We start from the raw sequence: 21,822 nt of genomic DNA, 5'->3' as shown, positions 1-21,822 counted from the left end.
ACAGAGACCAATTAACCTACAAACCCGCACGTTTTTGTGCGATGTGGGAGGAAACCCTGCACCCAGAAGAAACCCGCAGGTCACAAGGAGAATGTGCAAACTCCACACGGACAGCACCCGAGGTCAGGATTGAACTCCGGATCTCTGACGCTGTGAGACAGCTGATCTACCAACTGCGCCTACTTAAAATGTTAATCCTTTGCTTCTTCCCACACATCTGGCCTGACCTGCAGAGTGTTTTCAGCATTTTCTGCTTTTATTTTAGATTTCCAGCACTTGGAGTTTTTTTCTATGTTTTCACCTGAGTTTTAACAGCCTTAGTCATAGAAATGCACAGAAACAGACTCTTCAGCCCATCAAGTCCACGCTGACCATCAGGAACCCATCTATTAGTAATTCCATTTACCAGCACTTGCTCCATAGCCTTCTGTGCCTGAGATAGTCAGGTGCTTGTCTAAAGACTTCTTAAATCATGTGGAGTCTTTGCCTCCTCCACCTTTTCAGGATAATAGACAATAGACAATAGGTGCAGGAGTAGGCCATTGGGCCCTTTGAGCTAGCACCGCCATTCAATGTGATCATGGCTGATCATTCTCAATCAGTACCCCGTTCCTGCTTTCTCCCCATACCCCCTGACTCCGCTATCCTTAAGAGCTCGATATAGCGATAAGGACGATATAGCTCTCGGTGCCAACCGAATCAAGGGATATGGGGAGAAAGCAGGAATGGGGTACTCATCTTGGATGATCAGCCATGACCATATTGAATGGCAGTGCTGACTCGATGTTCTGCTTCTATGTTTCTAAGTACGTTCCCAATTGCTCCCAACCTTTGGGTGGAAATAAATCTTTCTTAAATCTTACATTTTTTTTGTTTTGGACAGCTGTCCATGGGGAAATATTTCCTATCATCCATCCTGTCTATGCCATATTTAATTTTGTACTTCTTTGTCAGTCTCCCTCCTGGCCTTCTCCACTCCAAAGAAAACAAACCCAATCCATATAGAGTCTTCTCATAAATGAGACACTCCATTCCAGGCAATATTCTGGCAATTCTCACCTGCGCTCCTTCGAGTGCAATGATGTCCTTCCTGTAATGCGGCCACCAGAACAGCATTCATTACCCTAGCTTTAACCTAACTAATCTTTTGTAAAGTTGCATCTCAACCTCTCTGCTCTTATACGCTCTGGTCTGGCTAATGAAGGCAAGCATCCCATATGCCACATCACACATATGCCACATGTCGGAAGAAGGGCCGTGACCTGAATCATTGCCTATCCACGATCACCAGAGAAGCTGCCAGACTCTCTGAGTTACTCCAGCACTATATCTTTTTTTTTGTAAATCTGCATCTGCAATTCCTTATGTCTCAATCCCACATGTCTACTTCACCACTCTTTCTACCTGTACTGCCACCTTCAGGCGTGTTTGAATCTGTAACTCAAGGTCTCTTTGTTCCTCAATACTCCCTGGAGTCCTTCCATTTTTGGTATTTGTCTTACCCTTATTAGACCCTTCCAACATATATCACCCCAAATGCATCAGTATTAAATACCATCTGCCATTGCCCTGCCCAATTTACGATATGATCAATTTCATTCCATAGACAATAGACAATAGGTGCAGGAGTAGGCCATTTGGCCCTTCGAGCCAGCACCACCATTCAATGTGATCATGGCTGATCATTCTCAGTCAGTACCCCATTCCTGCCTTCTCCCCATACCCCCTGACTCTGCTATCCTTAAGAGCTCCATCTAGCTCTCTCTTGAATGCATTCAGAGAACTGGCCTCCACTGCCTTCTGAGGCAGAGAATTCCACAGATTTACAACTCTCTGACTGAAAAAGTTTTTCCTCATCTCCGTTCTAAATGGCCTAATAGCCTATGATTACTTTCCTCGTTATCAAGACTACCACCAATCTCATGTCATTCGTAAACTTATTAATTATACTTCCCACATTCACATCTCGGAAACATAGAAACATAGAAAAATAGGTACAGGAGTAGGCCATTCGGCCCTTCGAGACAGCACCACCATTCAATATGATCACGGCTGATCATCCAAAACCAGTACCCCACTCCTGCTTTTTCCCCACATCCCTTAATTCCTTTAGCCCTAAGAGCTAAATCTAACTCTCTCTTGAAATCTTAATTATTTATGTACATAAGAAACAATGAGGGTCCCAGCACTGAATCCCTATGGTACATCACTGGTCAAAGGCTTCCAGTCACGAAAGAAAACACCGACATCACATTCTGCCTCCTATTACCAAGTCAATTTTGGATCCAATTGCCAACTTGTCTTGTATCCCAAGGGGGCTAATCTTTTGGACCAGCCTTCGATGTGGGACCTTGTCAAAGGTCCAAAGGTCTTATGGAAACCCATGTAAACAACTGCCCTCAGCAATAATTTAATTACCTCTTCAAAAAAAACAATTAAATTAGCCAGACATGATCTCCGACCAGCAAATCCATGCTGATAATCCCTGATCAATCTCTGCCTTTCCATGTGTGCATTAATTTGAGCCCTCAGGATTTTTCCCAATAATCCCCCTAACACTGACGTTATATTCACTGACCTATAATTACTGTTACTTTCAGAAACAAAGAAATATAGAAATTAGGCGCAGGAGTAAGCCATTCGGCCCTACGAGCCAGCACTGCCATTCAAAATGATCATGGCTGATCATCTAAAATCAGTATTTCATTCCTCCTTTCTTCCCATGTCCTTGATTCCGTTAGCCTTGAGAGCTATTTTTAACTCTCTCTTGAAAACATCCAGTGAATTGGCCTCCACTACCTTCTAGGGCAGAGAATTCCACGGATTCACAACTCTCTGGGTGAAAAAGTTTTTCCTCATCTCTGTCCTAAATGGCCTACCCCTTATTCTTAAACTGTGAGCCCTGGTTCTGGACTCCCCCAAATGTACCATTGAATAGTGAAAAGCTTGGGTAGAATGGATGTGGAGAGGATGTTTCCACTAGTGGGAGAGTCTAGGACTCGAGGTCATAGCCTCAGAATTAAAGGATGTTCTTTTAGGAAGGAGATGAGGAGGAATTTCTTTAGTCAGAGGGTGGTGAATCTGTGGAATTCTTTGCCACAGAAGGCCGTGGAGGCAAAGTCAGTGGATATATTTAAGGCAGAGATAGATAGATTCTTGATTAGTACGAGTGTCAGAGGCTATGGGGAGAAGGCAGGAGAATGGGGTTAGGAGGGAGAGATAGATGAGCCATGATTGAATGGCAGAGTAGACTTGATGGGCTGAATGGCCTAATTCTGCTCCCATCTCTTATGATCCTATGACACACTCATCACATCTCTTGATTCCCTTGCCAACTCCATTAAAGGGCAATTTGCAGATGTTTAATAACCTGGCAGCGTGGTTTTGGGATGTTTGATGAAAACAGAGCACCTTGGAAAATCCATAGGGCCACAAAATGTCACACCGGCAACACGAGGTCAGGAATGAATTGGGATATTTTGTGCTGTGAGGCAGGAGCACCAGTGGCGTGCCACTCTGCCATCTTCTGTCTGTGCTAGTAACCCCAGCTTAGGATCTTTAATGTTTCCGCACAGCGATTTCTCTTGGTAAACATTTTAAATTTGTGTTACAGATTTTGACTGGAGGTTGCAAAAGTCTGTGTCTTCGTGTTACGGTGAAGGCCTGTTCTATCAATACTTGCGAAAAGATGGTAGAATTTACAATGTAAGTACATTAATGACTTACCAATAAGCAATTTTTATATGCAAAACTTTTTATATTATCCTGTACAATAAATAGAAAGCAAAATTAGCAGGACTAGCATCTGATGCAAGGCAAAGGATATTTCATTTCAATGCACTGTGGTGGGGGGAAGGGGGGGGGGGGTGGGGGTGGAAAGGGATAGGATTGTGTTATGGCTGCCAAACCTGGTTACTGGGACAAATCCTTCAGGTTTTTTTTCCCAATATTTTCTCCAACATGATCTTATAGACAATAGACAATAGACAATAGGTGCAGGAGTAGGCCATTCAGCCCTTCGAGCCAGCACCGCCATTCAATGCGATCATGGCTGATCACTCTCAATCAGTACCCCGTTCCTGCCTTCTCCCCATACCCCCTCACTCCGCTATCCTTAAGAGCTCTATTCAGCTCTCTCTTGAAAGCATCCAACGAACTGGCCTCCACTGCCTTCTGAGGCAGAGAATTCCACACCTTCACCACTCTCTGACTGAAAAAGTTCTTCCTCATCTCCGTTCTAAATTGCCTACCCCTTATTCTTAAACTGTGGCCCCTTGTTCTGGACTCCCCCAACATTGGGAACATGTTTCCTGCCTCTAATGTGTCCAATCCCCTAATTATCTTATACGTTTCAATAAGATCTCCCCTCATCCTTCTAAATTCCAGTGTACACAAGCCTAATTGCTCCAGCCTTTCAACATACGACAGTCCCGCCATTCCGGGAATCAACCTAGTGAACCTACGCTGCACGCCCTCAATAGCAAGAATATCCTTCCTCAAATTTGGAGACCAAAACTGCACACAGTACTCCAGGTGCGGTCTCACCAGGGCCCGGTACAACTGTAGAAGGACCTCTTTGCTCCTATACTCAACTCCTCTTGTTCAACTCCTCTTAGATTCATCGGGCCCTGGCCTTTCCCATTGCCCTTCTCGAATGAAAATACCACATATGTTATTTATCAGGCTGTTGCTCATTGTTGTCTGATATGTCATCTGTGGCCAATAATGATTTAAGTGGTAGAGCGTTTACAGCGCCAGAGACCCGGGTTCGATCCTGACTACGGATGCTTGTCTGCATGGAGTTTGTACGTTCTCCCCGTGACCATTGTGTGTATTCTCAGTGGTATCGTTTTCCTCGCACACTCCAAAGATGGACAGGTTTGTAGGTTAATTGGCTTGGTATTAAAATGTAAAATTGTCACTAGTCTGTGTCGTGGAATGTTGATGTGGGGGGATCGCTGGTCGGTAAAGAATCGGTGGGTCGAAGGGCCCGCTTCGATGGCGTATCACTAAACTAAACTACAGTGAACCTCCACATACTATCTGACCCATTACATTTGCTTCTGGCTCTGTGGATGCAGCAGAGCATTTCAGATTTCTATTTCTGATTTCCAGCCTCCACATCTTCTTGCAGCCCCTAAAAATTGAATCCTCTACTTGCTTGACTTTGGTTGCAACAATGTGGATGAATTCCCAGTCTCCCAATCTACCCCGTTGTAGCTCTTGCACTTTTTTAAATCTGCCCTCTCTCTGTAGTAATACCTACATTCTGCACTCCCTTTCCTTTCTCTTTTTGCACTAGCAGTTGTCATGTATGGAATGATTGTACTCATCATGTATGTTATAGCACGCAGAACAACATTTTTCACCGTCTCTCGGTACATGTGACATTAATAAATCAATACCATTAGAAGTGTAGTACTTCAGTTTCCTCTTCTAAGATGCTGTCACTTCCTTCCTTATGGCAGGTGTATAGTGATCCTAAAGGAAGTGTTTATATTGGCTGCTGAAGTGGGCAAACCCTTGTCTAAAGATCTTGTGGCAAACTGCAAAAGAGTGCAATTTGTCATCAAAAGCAGTTGTTCTGGAAGTTGAATTAGCAGAAATAAGTGGACTAAAACTTGATTAGCTGGGGTTAGGTTCAGAGACTCAGGTTTGATCCTGATTACGGGTGCCGTCTGTACGGAGTTTGTATGTTCTCCCCGTGACCTGCGTGGGTTTTCTCTGAGATCTTCGGTTTCCTCCCACACTCCAAAGACGTACAGGTGTGTAGGTTAATTGGTTTGGTATCAATGTAAAAAAAAAATTTAAAAAAATTGTCCCTAGTGGGTGTGGGATAGTGTTAGTGTGCGGGGATCGCTGGGCGGCGCGGACCCGGTGGGCCGAAGGGCCTGTTTCTGCGCTGTATCTCTAAATCTAAAAACAAATCATAGTCAGGATCGAACCCGGGTCTCCGGCGCTGTAAGACAGCAACTCTACCGCTGTGCCACCCTTCAGCCCAAAAGTTATTAAGGTTATATGGTAATATGTTATTATACTTATAATGATTTAAACTTGAAGGAACTGAAGTAAACCATTGTAAATGCCAATTTTGCACTACAAGCTGAGTTGGGCCATGCAATATGGTGCCTGCCATGAAGGAAGGACAATATTGAAAACAGATGTGACCTCCTATCAGGGAATCCTGAAGAGCTACTCTCGTGTTTGTGCTTTGGCAAACTTTTAGGAGCTTTTTATGTCAGTACTTTGTAGAAATATTCATCCTGCGTTTTCAAGTTGCCCGATCCTTCCCATCTGTCAAGGTATTCTTGTTTTTCTTGGCTTTTGCTGCAGCTTTTCTTTCATAAATCCGGGCTGCAAATCAAAAGCAACATTTATTTTCTTGGAAGGAATATTGCACCATGTGGCCGTCAACTGCATTTTTAATGTACTCGTTGTAGTTGAATATTGGACTCTTAATCAAGACGGGAACATAAATGAGTTTTTTTTCTTCTGCCTACCTTATGATCATGGGCCAGGATTTTACAGCTGCTGTCAGTGCTGAGAGTGACAGCAGTTCCTGGAGAATCCACATTCACTGTCATCAGTCACTGAAAGTAAGCATGCAGGTACAGCAGGCAGTGAAGAAAGCCAATGGAATGTTGGCCGCCATAACAAGAGGAGTTAAGTATAGGAGCAAAGAGGTCCTTCTGCAGTTGTACAGGGCCCTAGTGAGACCGCACCTGGAGTACTGTGTGCAGTTTTGGTCTCCACTTTTGAGGAAGGATATTCTTGCTATTGAGGGCGTGCCGCGTAGGTTTACTAGGTTAATTCCCGGAATGGCGGGACTGTCATATGTTGAAAGACTGGAGCGACTAGGCTTGTATACACTGGAATTTAGAAGGATGAGAGGAGATCTTATCGAAACGTATAAGATTGTTAAGGGGTTGGACACGTTAGAGGCAGGAAACATGTTCCCAATGTTGGGGGAGTCCAGAACCAGGGGCCACAGTTTAAGAATAAGGGGTAGGCCATTTAGTTCGGAGATGAGGAAAAACCTCAGTGGTGAGTGGTGAAGGTGTGGAATTCTCTGCCTCAGAAGGCAGTGGAGGCCAATTCTCTGAATGCATTCAAGAGAGAGCTAGATAGAGCTCTTAAGGATAGCGGAGTCAGGGGGTATGGGGAGAAGACAGGAACGGGGTACTGATTGAGAATGATCAGCCATGATCACATTGAATGGCGGTGCTGGCTCAAAGGGCCAAATGGCCTACTCCTGCACCTATTGTCTATTGTCTATTGTCTATTTAGTTTGGTTTTTGTTTAGAGATACAGAGCAGAAACAGGCCATTCGGCCCACCGGGTCCACGCCGACCAGCAATCACCATACACCAGTACTACCCAACACACACGTATGGACAGTTTACAATTTTTACTGAAGCTAATTAACCTACAAACCTGTGCGTCTTTGGAGTGTGTGAGGAAACTGGAGAAAGCCCAAGTGGTTACGGGGTGAACGTACAAACTCCGTACAAACAGCACCCGTAGTCGGGATCGAACCCTGGTCTCTGGCGCTATAAGGCAGCAACTCTACCTCTGTCCCGCCATGCTGCCCACAGATGGGAAGGATTGGGCAACTTAAAAATGCAGAATAAATATTTCCATAATGTACTATAGTTAAACATATAAATGCATTTCTGCTAATCAATCACTAATTTTGCAGAAATAGTTAGAAATGATTTATTATGTTATCCTTTGATACCCAGAGTGTAAATGATTTTCTTTTAATTGAGTGCCAAGATCTGATCCAAAATCTAATGTTTAGCAATCTCTTAGGTAAGGAAAAATATTATTTTTTGTGTGGTTTGAACTATTTCATAACATAATGCACTTTAGAATTTTTGGCTTATTTAAAAAATGCTTGCAATATTTTGGCTCCTGTCTTAATTTTGCTTGTATGTTCCAGTCTTTACTTTGCGGTCTGCATAAATATTTAATATCTTTAAAGACTGTTTTTCACCTGCTGGTTGGCAGCCTCTGAGAATTTGAAAATGTGATTAGCGGCGAGCCTGCTTAATGTTGCTAGGCACCAGGGATCTATCTGAACAGACACTTGACAGGGGAATAAGGGGATATTCTGTTCAAGTGGGGAGATGGAATTGCTTTTGGAGGTGAGCCTTGATCTCATTAAATAGACAACTGTGCTTTGGGAGTTTCCATTTCATATCAGTCTCAGTTTAGTTTATTGTCACGTGTATCGAGGTACAGTGGGAAGCTTTTGTTGCCCTGGTACTGTACTGATCTTATCATATCATATCATATCATATATATACAGCCGGAAACAGGCCTTTTCGGTCCACCAAGTCCGTGCCGCCCAGTGATCCCCGCACATTAACACTATCCTACACCCACTAGGGACAATTTTTTACATTTACCCAGCCAATTAACCTACATTAATTAACTAATTAACAATTAACCTACACTAATTAACGTGCATACCTGTACGTCTTTGGAGTGTGGGAGGAAACCGAAGATCTCGGAGAAAACCCACGCAGGTCACGGGGAGAACGTACAAACTCCTTACAGTGCAGCACCCGTAGTCAGGATCGAACCTGAGTCTCCGGCGCTGCATTCGCTGTAAAGCAGCAACTCTACCGCTGCGCTACCGTGCCGTGTAGATAGAAGAAGGGTCTCGACCCAAGACATCACCCATTCCTTCTCTCCAGAGATGTTGCCTGTCCCGCTGAGTTGCTCCAGCATTTTGTGTCTCTCCTCGGTGTAAACCAGCATCTGCAGTTCCTTCCTACACACTTCGAAGGATGAGAGGGAATCTTATAGAAACATATACATTTCTTAAGGGATTGCACAGGCTAGATGCAGGAAAAATGTTCCCCATGTTGGGGGAGTCCAGAACCAGGGGTCACAGTTTAAGGATAAGGGGTAGGTCATTTGGGACTGAGATGAGGAAAATCTTTTTCACCCAGAGAGTTGTGAATTTGTGGAATTCTCTGCCACAGAAGGCAGTGGACGCCAATTCACCAGATGTTTTCAAGAGAGAGTTAAATTTAGCTCTTGGGGCTAACGGAATCAAGGGATATGGGGAAAAAGCAGGAACCGGGTACTGATTTGGGATGATCAGCCATGATCGTATTGAATGGTGGTGCTGGCTCGAAGGGCCGAATGGCCTACTCCTGCACCTATTTTCTATGTTTATAACGTATCTATTTCCTATGTTCTTGTGTTCTCCTTTGCAGATAACAGCCAATAAAGAACAGCTTCAACAATTTGTTGTATCCCTGATAAAGGCAACAAAATTCTACCAGCAACGGCTGGAATGGCTGAACAGCGGAAGCCGCCAACTCTTTGGTGTCATCCAGGAACGCTGCATCACTATTGTCTTAGACTTTGCACCTACGTCTCCGAGTCTCTTTCACCTTTGTTGCCACGTCCTTCGTTTGATTCTCCAGGAACAGGTGGCACTGATTGGAAAGATCAACCTTATCAGGTGAGGAAAAGCTTGTTCAATAGTTGTCCAATAGGTCATAAGTGAAAGGAGCAGAATTAGGGCATTCGGCCCATCAAGTCTACTCCACCATTCAACCATGGCTGATCTATCTCTCCCTCCTAAACCCATTCTCCTGCCTTCTCCCCATAACCCCTATCACCCGTACTAATCAAGAATTTATCTATCTCTGCCTTAAATACCGTACACCCACTGACCTGTCTTCGGTGGCAAATAATTCCATAGATTCACCACCCTCTGACTAAATAAATTTCTCCTCATCTCCTTCCTAAAAGAACGTCCTTAAATTCTGAGGCTAGGACCTCTAGACCTAGACTCTCGCACTAGTGGAAACATCCTCTCCACATCCATTCTATCCAAGCTTTTCACTATTCAATGGTACAGTATGGTCGCATGTACCTAAGTACAGTGAGATTCTTCTCTGCACACAGTTTAGTGACAACCTACATTAGACGTACATTAAAAACAATCATACTAAGTTCAAGACAATAGACAATAGACAATAGACAATAGACAATAGGTGCAGGAGTAGGCCATTCAGCCCTTCGAGCCAGCACCGCCATTCAATGCGATCATGGCTGATCACTATCAATCAGTACCCCGTTCCTGCTTTCTCCCCATACCCCCTCACTCCGCTATCCTTAAGAGCTCTATCCAGCTCTCTCTTGAAAGCATCCAACGAACTGGCCTCCACTGCCTTCTGAGGCAGAGAATTCCACACCTTCACCACCCTCTGACTGAAAAAGTTCTTCCTCATCTCCGTTCTAAATGGCCTACCCCTTATTCTCAAACTGTGGCCCCTTGTTCTGGACTCCCCCAACATTGGGAACATGTTATCTGCCTCTAATGTGTCCAATCCCCTAATTATCTTATATGTTTCAATAAGATCCCCCCTCATCCTTCTAAATTCCAGTGTATACAAGCCCAATCGCTCCAGCCTTTCAACATACGACAGTCCCGCCATTCCGGGAATTAATCTAGTGAACCTACGCTGCACGCCCTCCATAGCAAGAATATCCTTCCTCAAATTTGGAGACCAAAACTGCACACAGTACTCCAGGTGCGGTCTCACCAGGGCCCGGTACAACTGTAGAAGGACCTCTTTGCTCCTATACTCAACTCCTCTTGTTACGAAGGCCAACATTCCATTGGCTTTCTTCACTGCCTGCTGAACCTGCATGCTTCCTTTCATTGACTGATGCACTAGGACACCCAGATCTCGTTGAACTCCCCCTCCTCCTAACTTGACACCATTCAGATAATAATCTGCCTTTCTATTCTTACTTCCAAAGTGAATAACCTCACACTTATCTACATTAAACTGCATCTGCCATGTATCCGCCCACTCACACAACCTGTCCAGGTCACCCTGCAGCCTTATTGCATCTTCCTCACAATTCACACTACCCCCCAACTTAGTATCATCTGCAAATTTGCTAATGGTACTTTTAATCCCTTCGTCTAAGTCATTAATGTATATCGTAAATAGCTGGGGTCCCAGCACCGAACCTTGCGGTACCCCACTGGTCACTGCCTGCCATTCCGAAAGGGACCCATTTATCCCCACTCTTTGCTTTCTGTCTGTTAACCAATTTTCTATCCATGTCAGTACCCTACCCCCAATACCATGTGCCCTAATTTTGCCCACTAATCTCCTATGTGGGACCTTGTCGAAGGCTTTCTGAAAGTCGAGGTACACCACATCCACTGACTCTCCCTTGTCAATTTTCCTAGTTACATCCTCAAAAAATTCCAGTAGATTTGTCAAGCATGATTTCCCCTTCGTAAATCCATGCTGACTCGGAACGATCCCGTTACTGCTATCCAAATGCTCAGCAATTTCGTCTTTTATAATTGACTCCAGCATTTTCCCCACCACTGATGTCAGACTAACTGGTCTATAATTACCCGTTTTCTCTCTCCCTCCTTTCTTAAAAAGTGGGATAACATTTGCTATTCTCCAATCCACAGGAACTGATCCTGAATCTATAGAACATTGAAAAATGATCTCCAATGCTTCCACTATTTCTAGAGCCACCTCCTTAAGTACTCTGGGATGCAGACCATCAGGCCCTGGGGATTTATCAGCCTTCAGTCCCATCAGTCTACCCAAAACCATTTCCTGCCTAATGTGGATTTCCTTCAGTTCCTCCATCACCCTAGGTTCTCCAGCCCCTAGAACATTTGGGAGATTGTGTGTATCTTCCTCAGTGAAGACAGATCCAAAGTAACGGTTTAACTCGTCTGCCATTTCTTTGTTCCCCATAATAAATTCCCCTGCTTCTGTCTTCAAGGGACCCACATTTGCCTTGACTATTTTTTTCCTCTTCACGTACCTAAAAAAACTTTTGCTATCCTCCTTTATATTATTGGCTAGTTTACCCTCGTACCTCATCTTTTCTCCCCGTATTGCCTTTTTAGTTAACTTTTGTTGCTCTTTAAAAGAGTCCCAATCCTCTGTCTTCCCACTCTTCTTTGCTATGTTATACTTCCTCTCCTTAATTTTTATGCTGTCCCTGACTTCCCTTGTCAGCCACAGGTGTCTCTTACTCCCCTTAGAGTCTTTCCACCTCTTTGGAATAAATTGATCCTGCAACCTCTGCATTATTCCCAGGAATACCTGCCATTGCTGTTCTACCGTCTTCCCTGCTAGGGCCTCCTTCCAATCAATTTTGGCCAGCTCCCGCCTCATGCCTCTGTAATCCCCTTTGCTATACTGCAATACCGACACTTCCGATTTTCCCTTCTGCCTTTCCATTTGCAGAGTAAAACTTATCATGTTGTGATCACTGCCTCCTAATGGCTCTTTTACCTCTAGTCCCCTTACCAGATCAGGATCATTACACAACACTAAATCCAGAATTGCCTTCTCCCTGGTAGGCTCCAGTACAAGCTGTTCTAAGAATCCATCTCGAAGGCACTCTACAAACTCTCTTTCCTGGGGTCCATTTCCAACCTGATTTTCCCAGTCTACCTGCATGTTGAAATCTCCCATAACCACCGTAGCATTACATTTTTGACACGCCAATTTTATCTCCTGATTTAACTTGCACCCTAAGTCGAGGCTACTGTTTGGGGGCCTATAGATAACTCCCATTAGGGTCTTTTTACCCTTACAATTTCTCATTTCTATCCATACTGATTCAACATCTCCTGATTCTATGTCACCCCTTGCAAGGGAATGAATATCATTCCTTACCATCAGAGCAACCCCACCCCCTCTGCCCACCTGTCTGTCTTTTCTATACGTTGTGTACCCCTGAATATTCAGTTCCCAGCCCTGGTCCTCTTGTAGCCATGTCTCAGTGATCCCTACAACATCATACTTGCCCATGACTAACTGAGCCTCAAGCTCATCCACTTTATTTTTTATACTACGCGCATTTAAGTACAACACTTTAACTTCTGTATTTACCTCCCCTCTCACATCGTTCACAATTGGCCCTGCCCTTAATTTCTTTTCCGCTCTGGAACTTCTGTTCCCATTCTTCCTAGAGTCTTTTGCAATATCTCCTGTATTCCCTTTTACCTCATCTTCATATTCACAATTTGTTAACCCCTCCCCCCCACTACTTAGTTTAAAGCCACAGGTGTCACACTAGCAAACCTGCCTGCCAGAATGTTTGTCCCCCTGACGGTAAGATGATGGACCATGTTGAGTCTGTACACGAGTTTCCACGTTCCAGGCATCATCTTGTTCCCTTCAAATATCAGGTTTCAGCTCGAAATCCTTCTTCAGCCGTCTGAAGAAGGGTCTCAACCAGAAACGTCATCCATTCCTTCTCTCCATAGATGCTGCCTGTCCCGCTGAGTTACTCCAGTATTTTGCGTCTATCTTCAGTGTAAAGCAGCATCAGCAGTTTCTTCCTACATATGGTTTGGTTTAGCTCCTGCTGGGTTACCTTGGAAACCCCCAACTGTGCTGTGATCGACTGTCTTGCCCAATGCACAACCAGCTGAACCTAGACAGTTTAGCTACCGTGGGTGGCCACGGTAGCACAGCGGTAGAGTTGCTGCCTTACAGTGCTTGCAGCGCCAGAGACCTGGGTTCGATCCCGACTACGGGTGCCGTCTGTACGGAGTTTGTACATTCTCCCCGTGACCACGTGGGTTTTCTCCGAGATCTTCGGTTTCCTCCCACACTCCAAAGACGTACAGGTATGTAAGTTAATTGGCTTGGAGTATGTGTAAATTGTCCCTAGTTTGTGTAGGATAGTGTTAATGTGCGGGGATCGCTGGTGGATGCGGACTCGGTGGGCCGAAGGGCCTGTTTCCACCCTGCATCTCTAAACTAAACTGAACTAAAAGTGATAAGAGATTAGTTGGTGCGTGATACTAGATGCCTGTAATCTTCATGATACATCTGGTATGTGACCGAAACATAGGATGCCAGGCCGTAGCTACTGGGCTCAAAATGGTGCTTAACTGAGGTGGGTATGGATCGGCATATTGAATAGTGCTTTTACTTTAACTTTGAGATTCTGCATTCATAATTTTGTTTTATATTGCTACTGAGATATCAGTAGATGTGGCCCTTGTGGCTAAAGGGATCAGGGGGTATGGAGAGAAGGCAGGTACAGGTTACTGAGCTGGATGATCAGCCATGATCATATTGAATGGCGGTGCAGGCTCGAAGGGCCGAATGGCCTACTTCTGCACCTATTTTCTATGGTTCTGTGTTTCTATCCCTGTAATATTTATATTTTTTGGTGGTGTTCTAATCTTCGACACCCACTGATGACATTAGCTTAAGATGGCTGGAACAAAACACCAAATCCGCATATGCTAAAATAAACTACCATCTACAGATTCAGCACTGGCATAAACCAAAAGAGGTGCCTTTAAAGATTATAATAGAACAATAGAGGATGTGGATAAAGGTGTGGAAGATTTAAGGTGAGTGGGGAAATAGACAATAGACAATAGACAATAGGTGCAGGAGGAGGCCATTTGGCCCTTCGAGCCAGCACCGCCATTCAATGTGATCATGGCTGATCATTCTCAATCAGTACCCCGTTCCTGCCTTCTCCCCATACCCCCTGACTCCGCTATCCTTAAGAGCTCTATCTAGCTCTCCCTTGAATGCATTCAGAGAATTGGCCTCCACTGCCGTCTGAGGCAGAGAATTCCACAGATTCACAACTCTCTGACTGAAAGATTTAAAAGGAACCTGAGGGGTAACTTTTTTACACAAAAGGCGGTGGGTGTATGAAGGAGGTAGTTGAGGCAGGTACTATCGCAATGTTTAAGAACCATTTAGACAGGTGCATGGATAGTCAAGTCAAGTCAAGTCAATTTTATTTGTATAGCACATTTAAAAACAACCCACGTTGACCAAAGTGCTGTACATCAGTTCAGGTACTAAGAACGAACATACAATGGCACACAAACATAACAGCACATACATAAACAGTTCACAGCGCCCCCTCAGATGGCCTCAAACGCTAGGGAGTAGAAATAGGTTTTGAGCCTGGACTTAAAGGAGTCAATGGAGGGGGCAGTTCTGATGGGGAGAGGGATGCTGTTCCACAGTCTAGGAGCTGCAACCGCAAAGGTTTAGAGGGATATGGATGAAATGCAGACAGGTGGGACTCGTGTAGATGGTATATGTTGGTCGGTGTGGGCAGGTTGGGCCAGAGGGCCTGTTTCCATGATGTGTGATTCCATGATTCCATGACTCTGTTAATGAGGGGTTTTGATGAAATTAGTAAAGGGAAGCTGTTACCATAAGACATTGATATACAACAAATTAATTAGAGGAGAATGTAAGACAATGGGGAAAATTGGGTAGCACTTTCAGAGAGCTTGGGTACCCAATTGAGTAATTGGGTAGCACTTTCAGAGAGCTTGGGTACCCAATTGAGTAATTGGGTAGCACTTTCAGAGAGCTGGCAGAAGCATGGTAAGCAGAAATGTATTTTCCTGAGTTATACAATTGTTATTTATACAGCATAAGTGGAAAGGTAATACACTACCATATATTTGGTTAGATAGGACCTGCAGCACAAAGTTCAGCTCTTTGCTCCACTTTGCTCCTAGGAAATGTGTTCGACATTTGGAGGCAACATAGTATTAATGTCGGACTCGAAGAGTTAAAATAAAGAGAGGGATTATGCGACCAAAAAGTTTACTTTAGTTTATTGTCACGTGCAGTGAAGAGCCTTTGTTGCGTGTTAACCAGTCAGCGGAAAGACAATGCATGATTACAATTGAGCCATTCACTGTGTACAGATACATGATAAAAAGGTATTTGCTGGAATATAATTGATTTTTTCACGGGAAACTGATGGGATGGATGGAATCCCGATTCACTTGTAGGGAATGCCAGGATAAAGTGACGTGGTTTGACATTCGGAGCCGGCCATTTCAGGAATCAAAATGGGGAGCAGATATACCCAAAGGGCGGAAGAAATTTTGAATTCTCTTCCACAGACAGCAGTTGATGTTTAGTTTAGTTTAGATTAGAAATTCAGCGAGGAAACTGGCACTGCGGCCCACCGAGTTCGTGCCGACCAACAATCACCCATACTCTCGTTCTATCCCACACACTAGGAAATATTTACAGAAGCCAATTACCCACAATCCTGCATGTCCTTGGAGTGCGGGAGGAAGCTAGAGCACCTGAAAAACTCCCGTGCAGTCACAGGGAGAACGTGCAAAACCCGTACAGACAGCACCCGTAGTCAGGATCAAACCCGGGTCTCTGGTGCTGTAAACTGCAAATCTACCGCTGCGCTGCAATGCCACCCTATTCTGCCACTGCTCTGCCAGTTGTTCATTTTTAATCTGAGATTGACTATTTTTGTTAATCAAGGATAACAAGAGGAATGGGATAAAGGTGAGCAGGGTGGAGTTAGGTCATAAATCAACCATGATTTCATGAAGTGGTTGAAAAGGCATTTGGGCTTCTGGGGCCCACTCCTCTGCATATAGCTTCACTGTAATGAGCAAAGTTCATGGCATTAACAATATGAGAGTTATGAGCTTTCTAGAGAGCGTGCAAGAGCAAAAATCGATGTAGGGCACATGACAGACCTTTAAACCTGAGTTCTTTGCCTGTGACCGTGGCAATGTTCACTAGGTGAAAGATCAAAACAGAGTAATGAACCAATAAATATTATCTAAACTTATTAACCAACTTGTTAAAAACAGTGCATCCAATTTTGCCCAGTGTTTAGTAAATAAATGTGGAAACCAGAGCTAGTAATGTCTTAAATAAGTCATTTTTTTCTTCTATTGATTCCAGCTTGCTTTCAAATAAAACAGCTCAATTCACTCTCAGGAAGATTAATATTTGCCTTGGACCCAATTGTTAAATTCCCATTAAGCTTATATACTGATTTTTAAAAATTGCTTTGGGGCACATTAAAGACAGGGTTGATTAATATAGGAATATACTGAAAATTTTCTTACATATAAACCCTAGATGTATCGTATTGAATTTAACTCGTTCAAATGACCTGCATCCATTAATCTGAATGGCAGTAATGAAATGGTCTGCCAGTTACCTTAAGATCCATAATTAGTTATTATCAGTGCAAAATAAAAAAACTGGATATAAAGCTTTGCATCTTAAAATGGCTCTTTCTGAAAATTAGCAGATGAATAATGACAAGCATCTTTGCTTTGTTGCTGGCCATACATTCAGGGGCAATCTGCAAACTGTCGAACTAATAAATTGCTAATGTTTTCTGTCTATGTATCTAGTATGTTTGAAAATGAAAATGTTATCGGACTTGTTACAGGTTAAATGCGTAGGTTAAATGCGTGGGTGGCACATTGGGGCAGCGGTAGATCTACTGCCTTACAGTGCCAGAGACCCGGGTTTGATCCTGGTTACGGGTCTGTATGGAGTTTGTACGTTCTCCCCGTGGCTGCGTGGGTTTTCTCCAGGATCTCCAGTTTCCATCCACAGTCCAAAGACGTACAGGTTTGTAGGTTAATTGGCTGGATATAATTGTAAATTGTCCCTTGTAGGATCTGTAGGATAGTGTTAGTGTACGGTGGGTCATTGGTCAGTATGGACTCGGTGGGCCAAAGGGCTTGTTTCTGCACTGTACCTCTAAACTAAACGAAACTAAAGTTATAGAGACATACAGCATAGATACAGGCCCTTTGGCCCAACTTGTCCATGCCACCCAAGATGCCCCTTTTACGCTAGTGCCACCCGCCCACATTTAGTGCATATCTCTCTCTAAACCTTTCCTGTCCGTGTACCTGTTCAAATGTCTTTTAAACTTTGTTTTAGTACCTGCCTCAATCACCTCCTCTGGCAGCTTATTCCACATACCCATTGCCCTTAGTGTGAAAAAGGTTGCCCCTCAGATTCCTATTAAATTGTTCCCCTCCCACCTTAAACCTGGGGTACTGATTTTGGATGATCAGCCATGATCAGATTGAATGGCGGTGCTGTCTCAAAGGGCCGAATGGCCTACTCCTGCACCTGTTTTCTCTGTTTCCTGCACCTGCACCTGGTTTTAGATTCCCCCTCCTCTGGGTAAAAACATAGTTGAATGACATTTAAAAAAGTGCAGTTCTGAGTTGAACAGCAGGACTGTTGCTGGTGCAGTGGTAGTGACGACGATGTAATTATCCCTGATTGCCATCATCTCGCTTGCAGTTAACAGCAAATTTGGGATTTCCACACAAGCATAATTTAAAATGGAAACCGTCAAAATATTTTTTTGTACACAACCCTTCAAAACTCAGCTGTTTGCAGTCTTCTCCAGTGCATTCAAAGGAAATCATGGAACCCGACCTTACTGCAAGCAAACTAAAATCCCATCGCACATACTTTGAAAATTGTATTCTCCGCCATTGAGTTTTAAAAGGGATACCAAAGTCAAGTATTACGAGAAAAGAACAACTCTGCACATATCCGAGGACCGAGAGCAAACCAAAGACGTGATCTGTTGGTAAGTGGAATGAGCGCAGGTGGTGCAGCACTTAACTGATTCTTGCCGTGTGAGCGTAATCTTTGGCTTTGTCAAGATTATCTGTGGTCCAAACCCCCCCAGCCCCAAAACCCATTCTGGCTGAGAGAATGGAGGAAGTCGTATCAAGGACCGAGAGGCAGTTAGCACCTGCTTGAAAGGAGAACTTTGAAGATATTTTCAGTTGAGATTCTGTTTGACATGAATGTGCCTACCTCTATTCCACTGCACCTCAATGCCCTGCAACCTTTGCACCAGCCAGGGCAACAAGAGACGGCAAAGGCCATCCAACAGCTGAAATCCACATGCCTGTGAAGCAGGCAAAAAAAAAAAAAAAATCCTTGAAATATGATGGAGAAGTGCTTCTGGCTCAAATTTATGACCTCCTCAACCTCATCATGGAAGACTAAACCATTCTCAAGGAAACTCAGGGATACTGCAGTCATGACCATCTTCAAGATTGCGGCTGTGGCTCGCCGGCAGTCTGTCTGTCTTTTTTTTCTTTCTTTGTCTATTGTTAGCGTTTAGATGTATGTAATGACCTATTTGTAGCTGTGTATATGTGGGGGGTGGGGGAAGGGGGTTGGGGGGAAAACCTTTTTCCTAAATCTCTTCTTCAATGGAGATGCGACCTTTTTCCATGTCGTATCTCCGTTCACGCTACGGCCTAACACCGTGAAGTTGGCGACCTCCAGCTGGGATCGACCTTGAAGGCTCCGGTCGCAGGGCCTGGACTTACCATCTCCGGGCTGGCCGACTTTCGGAGGTTGTGGTGGAGCTGTGACTGTGGCTGCGACCCCCATCTTCGGAGGCTTCGGCCACGGGGCTCTGTGGACCGCGACATCGGGAGCTCGCAGGTCCCTGGCAGGCGACCGGCTTTCGGGAGCTCTAGCCGTAGCAGCTTCGACCGCCCCGAATCGCGAGGTTCGATCGACCCGTTCGCAGGACCTTCATCGTGGCTCGGCCGCGGCACCTTCCATCGCCCGGTGGGGGCTCAGGACCTTCATCGGCCTGCTCGGCTCCGCCCTGGGACCTTCCATCGCCCGGCGGGGCTTTCAAACGTCGGGAGCCTCGATCGGCTCGAAGCAGCAGTCTGACTGCCTGACCGCAGGAGAAGAACAGAGGAGGAGATAAGACTTTTCTTTGCCTTCCATCACAGTGAAGGTGCGCCTGGAGGAATCACTGTGATGGTTGTCTGTGTTAAACTTATGTAATTGTGTGTCTTGTGCTCTTTATTGTTTATGACTGCATGGTAATGACAATTTCATTCAAATCTATTTTTGAATGACAATAAAAGCAATTTGAATTTGAATTTGAATTTGAAAGGAGATAAACCCTGGTTGCAGCAATTACTCAGTAATCTCCTTGCTGCTTGCCACTGGGAATGTCATCACAAAAATACCACCATGGCTAAAATGCTCCCCATAGAATCACAGTGTGGATATCATCCATCCAGAGGTGGAGTGGATGTGGTCTTCAAGGTTTGACAAGTCTAAGGAAAGTAAAGGTGGCAGTACCGCCTGCTGCTTTTGCCACTTCCCAACGTCAACCAAGAGCATTATCGGTTACATTATTGAGCCAAAATATATACGGAATCTGTTACATTATTGAGCATCGGTTACATTGTTGAGCATTATGGAGCCAAAATATAAACTGAATCTGCCAGTTGGAGCCTTCATTTCTTAGCAAGAAATTTGACTAGTTTTGCTTATGCAAAGCCCAGGAACCTTCATCTGGAATGATCCAATGTCCATTGTTAGTTATCACTAGGCCAAGTGGACCCGTTGGGCCCAAACCTCTCCTGCATTGGTGCAGCACCCTCTCCTCCCCCCTTGTCCCCTACATTACTCAACTTTCATACAATTTGACTTGTTAAACTTATTCAGTCTTGGAGCTTTGAACATTTCTCAGAAACCCTTGTTTTTTTTTTCTCCATTTACTGCTTCTTTTATTTTTAGTGATCCGCCAGTACTTGCTTGTGAAAGTGAAAGGACGTTTTACTGTCATCTCATTGCCCAAGCATCTCTTATTTCCCATCAAGGAACCCTGGAAGTTGATGAGTGTAGCGATTTGTGTATCACCTCCGATTGTCCTCTCCATTGAGAAGCAATGATGGACAGATGACTCAACATAATTCTTCACTTCCCTTAAGTCAAAACATAAGTATATACACGGATCTGAAAGTGGCTGGAGGGTGAAAGAGCAGGGAGCTATGGGTGAATACATTTTCCAAGGTGTTTTAATGGAAAACTCATTGCTAGGGTCATTGACTCTGAGATTTCGGGCGGCACAGTGGCATAGCGGTAGTGATACTGCTTTTCAGCGCCAGAGACCTGGGTTCGATCCTGTCTACGATCAGTCTGAAGAAGGGTCTCGACCCGAAATGTCACCCATTCCTTCTCTCCTGAGATGCTGCCTGACCCGCTGAGTTACACCAGCATTTTGTGAATAAATACCTTCGATTTGTACCAGCATCTGCAGTTATTTTCTTATCCTGTATACGGGTGCTTGTCTCTATGGCGTTTGTACGTTCTCCCCGTGACCTGTGTGGGTTTTTCTCCGCAATCTTCGGTTTCCTCCCACACTCCAAAGACGTGCAGCTTTGTAGGTTAATTGGCTTGGTATGAGTGTAAAATTGTCCCTAAGTGTGTGTAGGATAGTGTTAATGTGCAGGGATTGCTGGTCGGTGCAGAGTCGGTGGGCCAAGGGGCCTGTTTTCGCGCTGTATCTCTAAACCAAACTAAAGTAAAGTTACAAAAGTACCGAACAGTCTTATCTACTGCTTGCCGCTATACGTGGCAGCAGCCCTCCCCCCTCTTGACCCCCCACTCCCCCCCCCCCCCCCGAGTCAGCTCCCCCTTTGTTCTCGACGGTCCCCCCCCCACGCCAGATCCCCCTTTGTTCTCAGCGAGTCGAGCCGGCTGGTGAGTACCGTGCACAGCGTTGGTCTCCTTATTTAAAGAAGGACATAAATGCACTTGAAGCAGTTGAAACATTAATGTCTGGGATTGTCGGAAAGTGAGGAAAGATTGGCCAGGCTAGGCGTGTATCCACTGGCGTTCAGAAGACTGAAAATATTCACAAACTTGACGGGTTTTAATAGTGGACGTCGAGAGGATGTTTCCTTTCGTGGGAAAATCTAGCACAAGGTTCACAGTTTAAAATATAGGGTCGGCAGTTTATGATGGATGAGATGGTATTTCCTTTCTGTCTCAGGAAGGGTCGTGATCTTCTGCCCATTTCCTCCACAGATGCAGAGCAGTTTATGAAGTATGAAGGAAGCTGAGGTTGGATGATTCCCATGTGAAATTATGTTACTCCTGAGAAATGAGACTACATTGTTATAGACAATAGACAATAGGTGCAGGAGGAGGCCATTCGGCCCTTCGA

At 44.6% G+C, this 21,822-nt stretch overlaps 1 protein-coding gene across 1 annotated transcript in view; it reads left to right on the top strand.

The window, feature by feature from the left end:
• LOC144595463 (von Willebrand factor A domain-containing protein 3B-like) overlaps window positions 1–21,822 on the top strand; it is a 144,049-nt gene that overhangs the window by 6,349 nt on the left and 115,878 nt on the right. The window contains exons 3-4 of the mRNA XM_078402975.1: window positions 3,614–3,705; window positions 9,231–9,481. Of these exons, the coding sequence (XP_078259101.1) occupies window positions 3,614–3,705; window positions 9,231–9,481 (343 nt within the window). The remainder of the gene's footprint in view (window positions 1–3,613; window positions 3,706–9,230; window positions 9,482–21,822) is intronic.

The sequence above is a fragment of the Rhinoraja longicauda genome, chromosome 7, assembly GCF_053455715.1.
Source record: "Rhinoraja longicauda isolate Sanriku21f chromosome 7, sRhiLon1.1, whole genome shotgun sequence".
NCBI lineage: Eukaryota > Metazoa > Chordata > Chondrichthyes > Rajiformes > Arhynchobatidae > Rhinoraja > Rhinoraja longicauda.
Note: the sequence above shows the minus strand (reverse complement) of the source record. Positions and strands in the feature narration are given on the sequence as shown.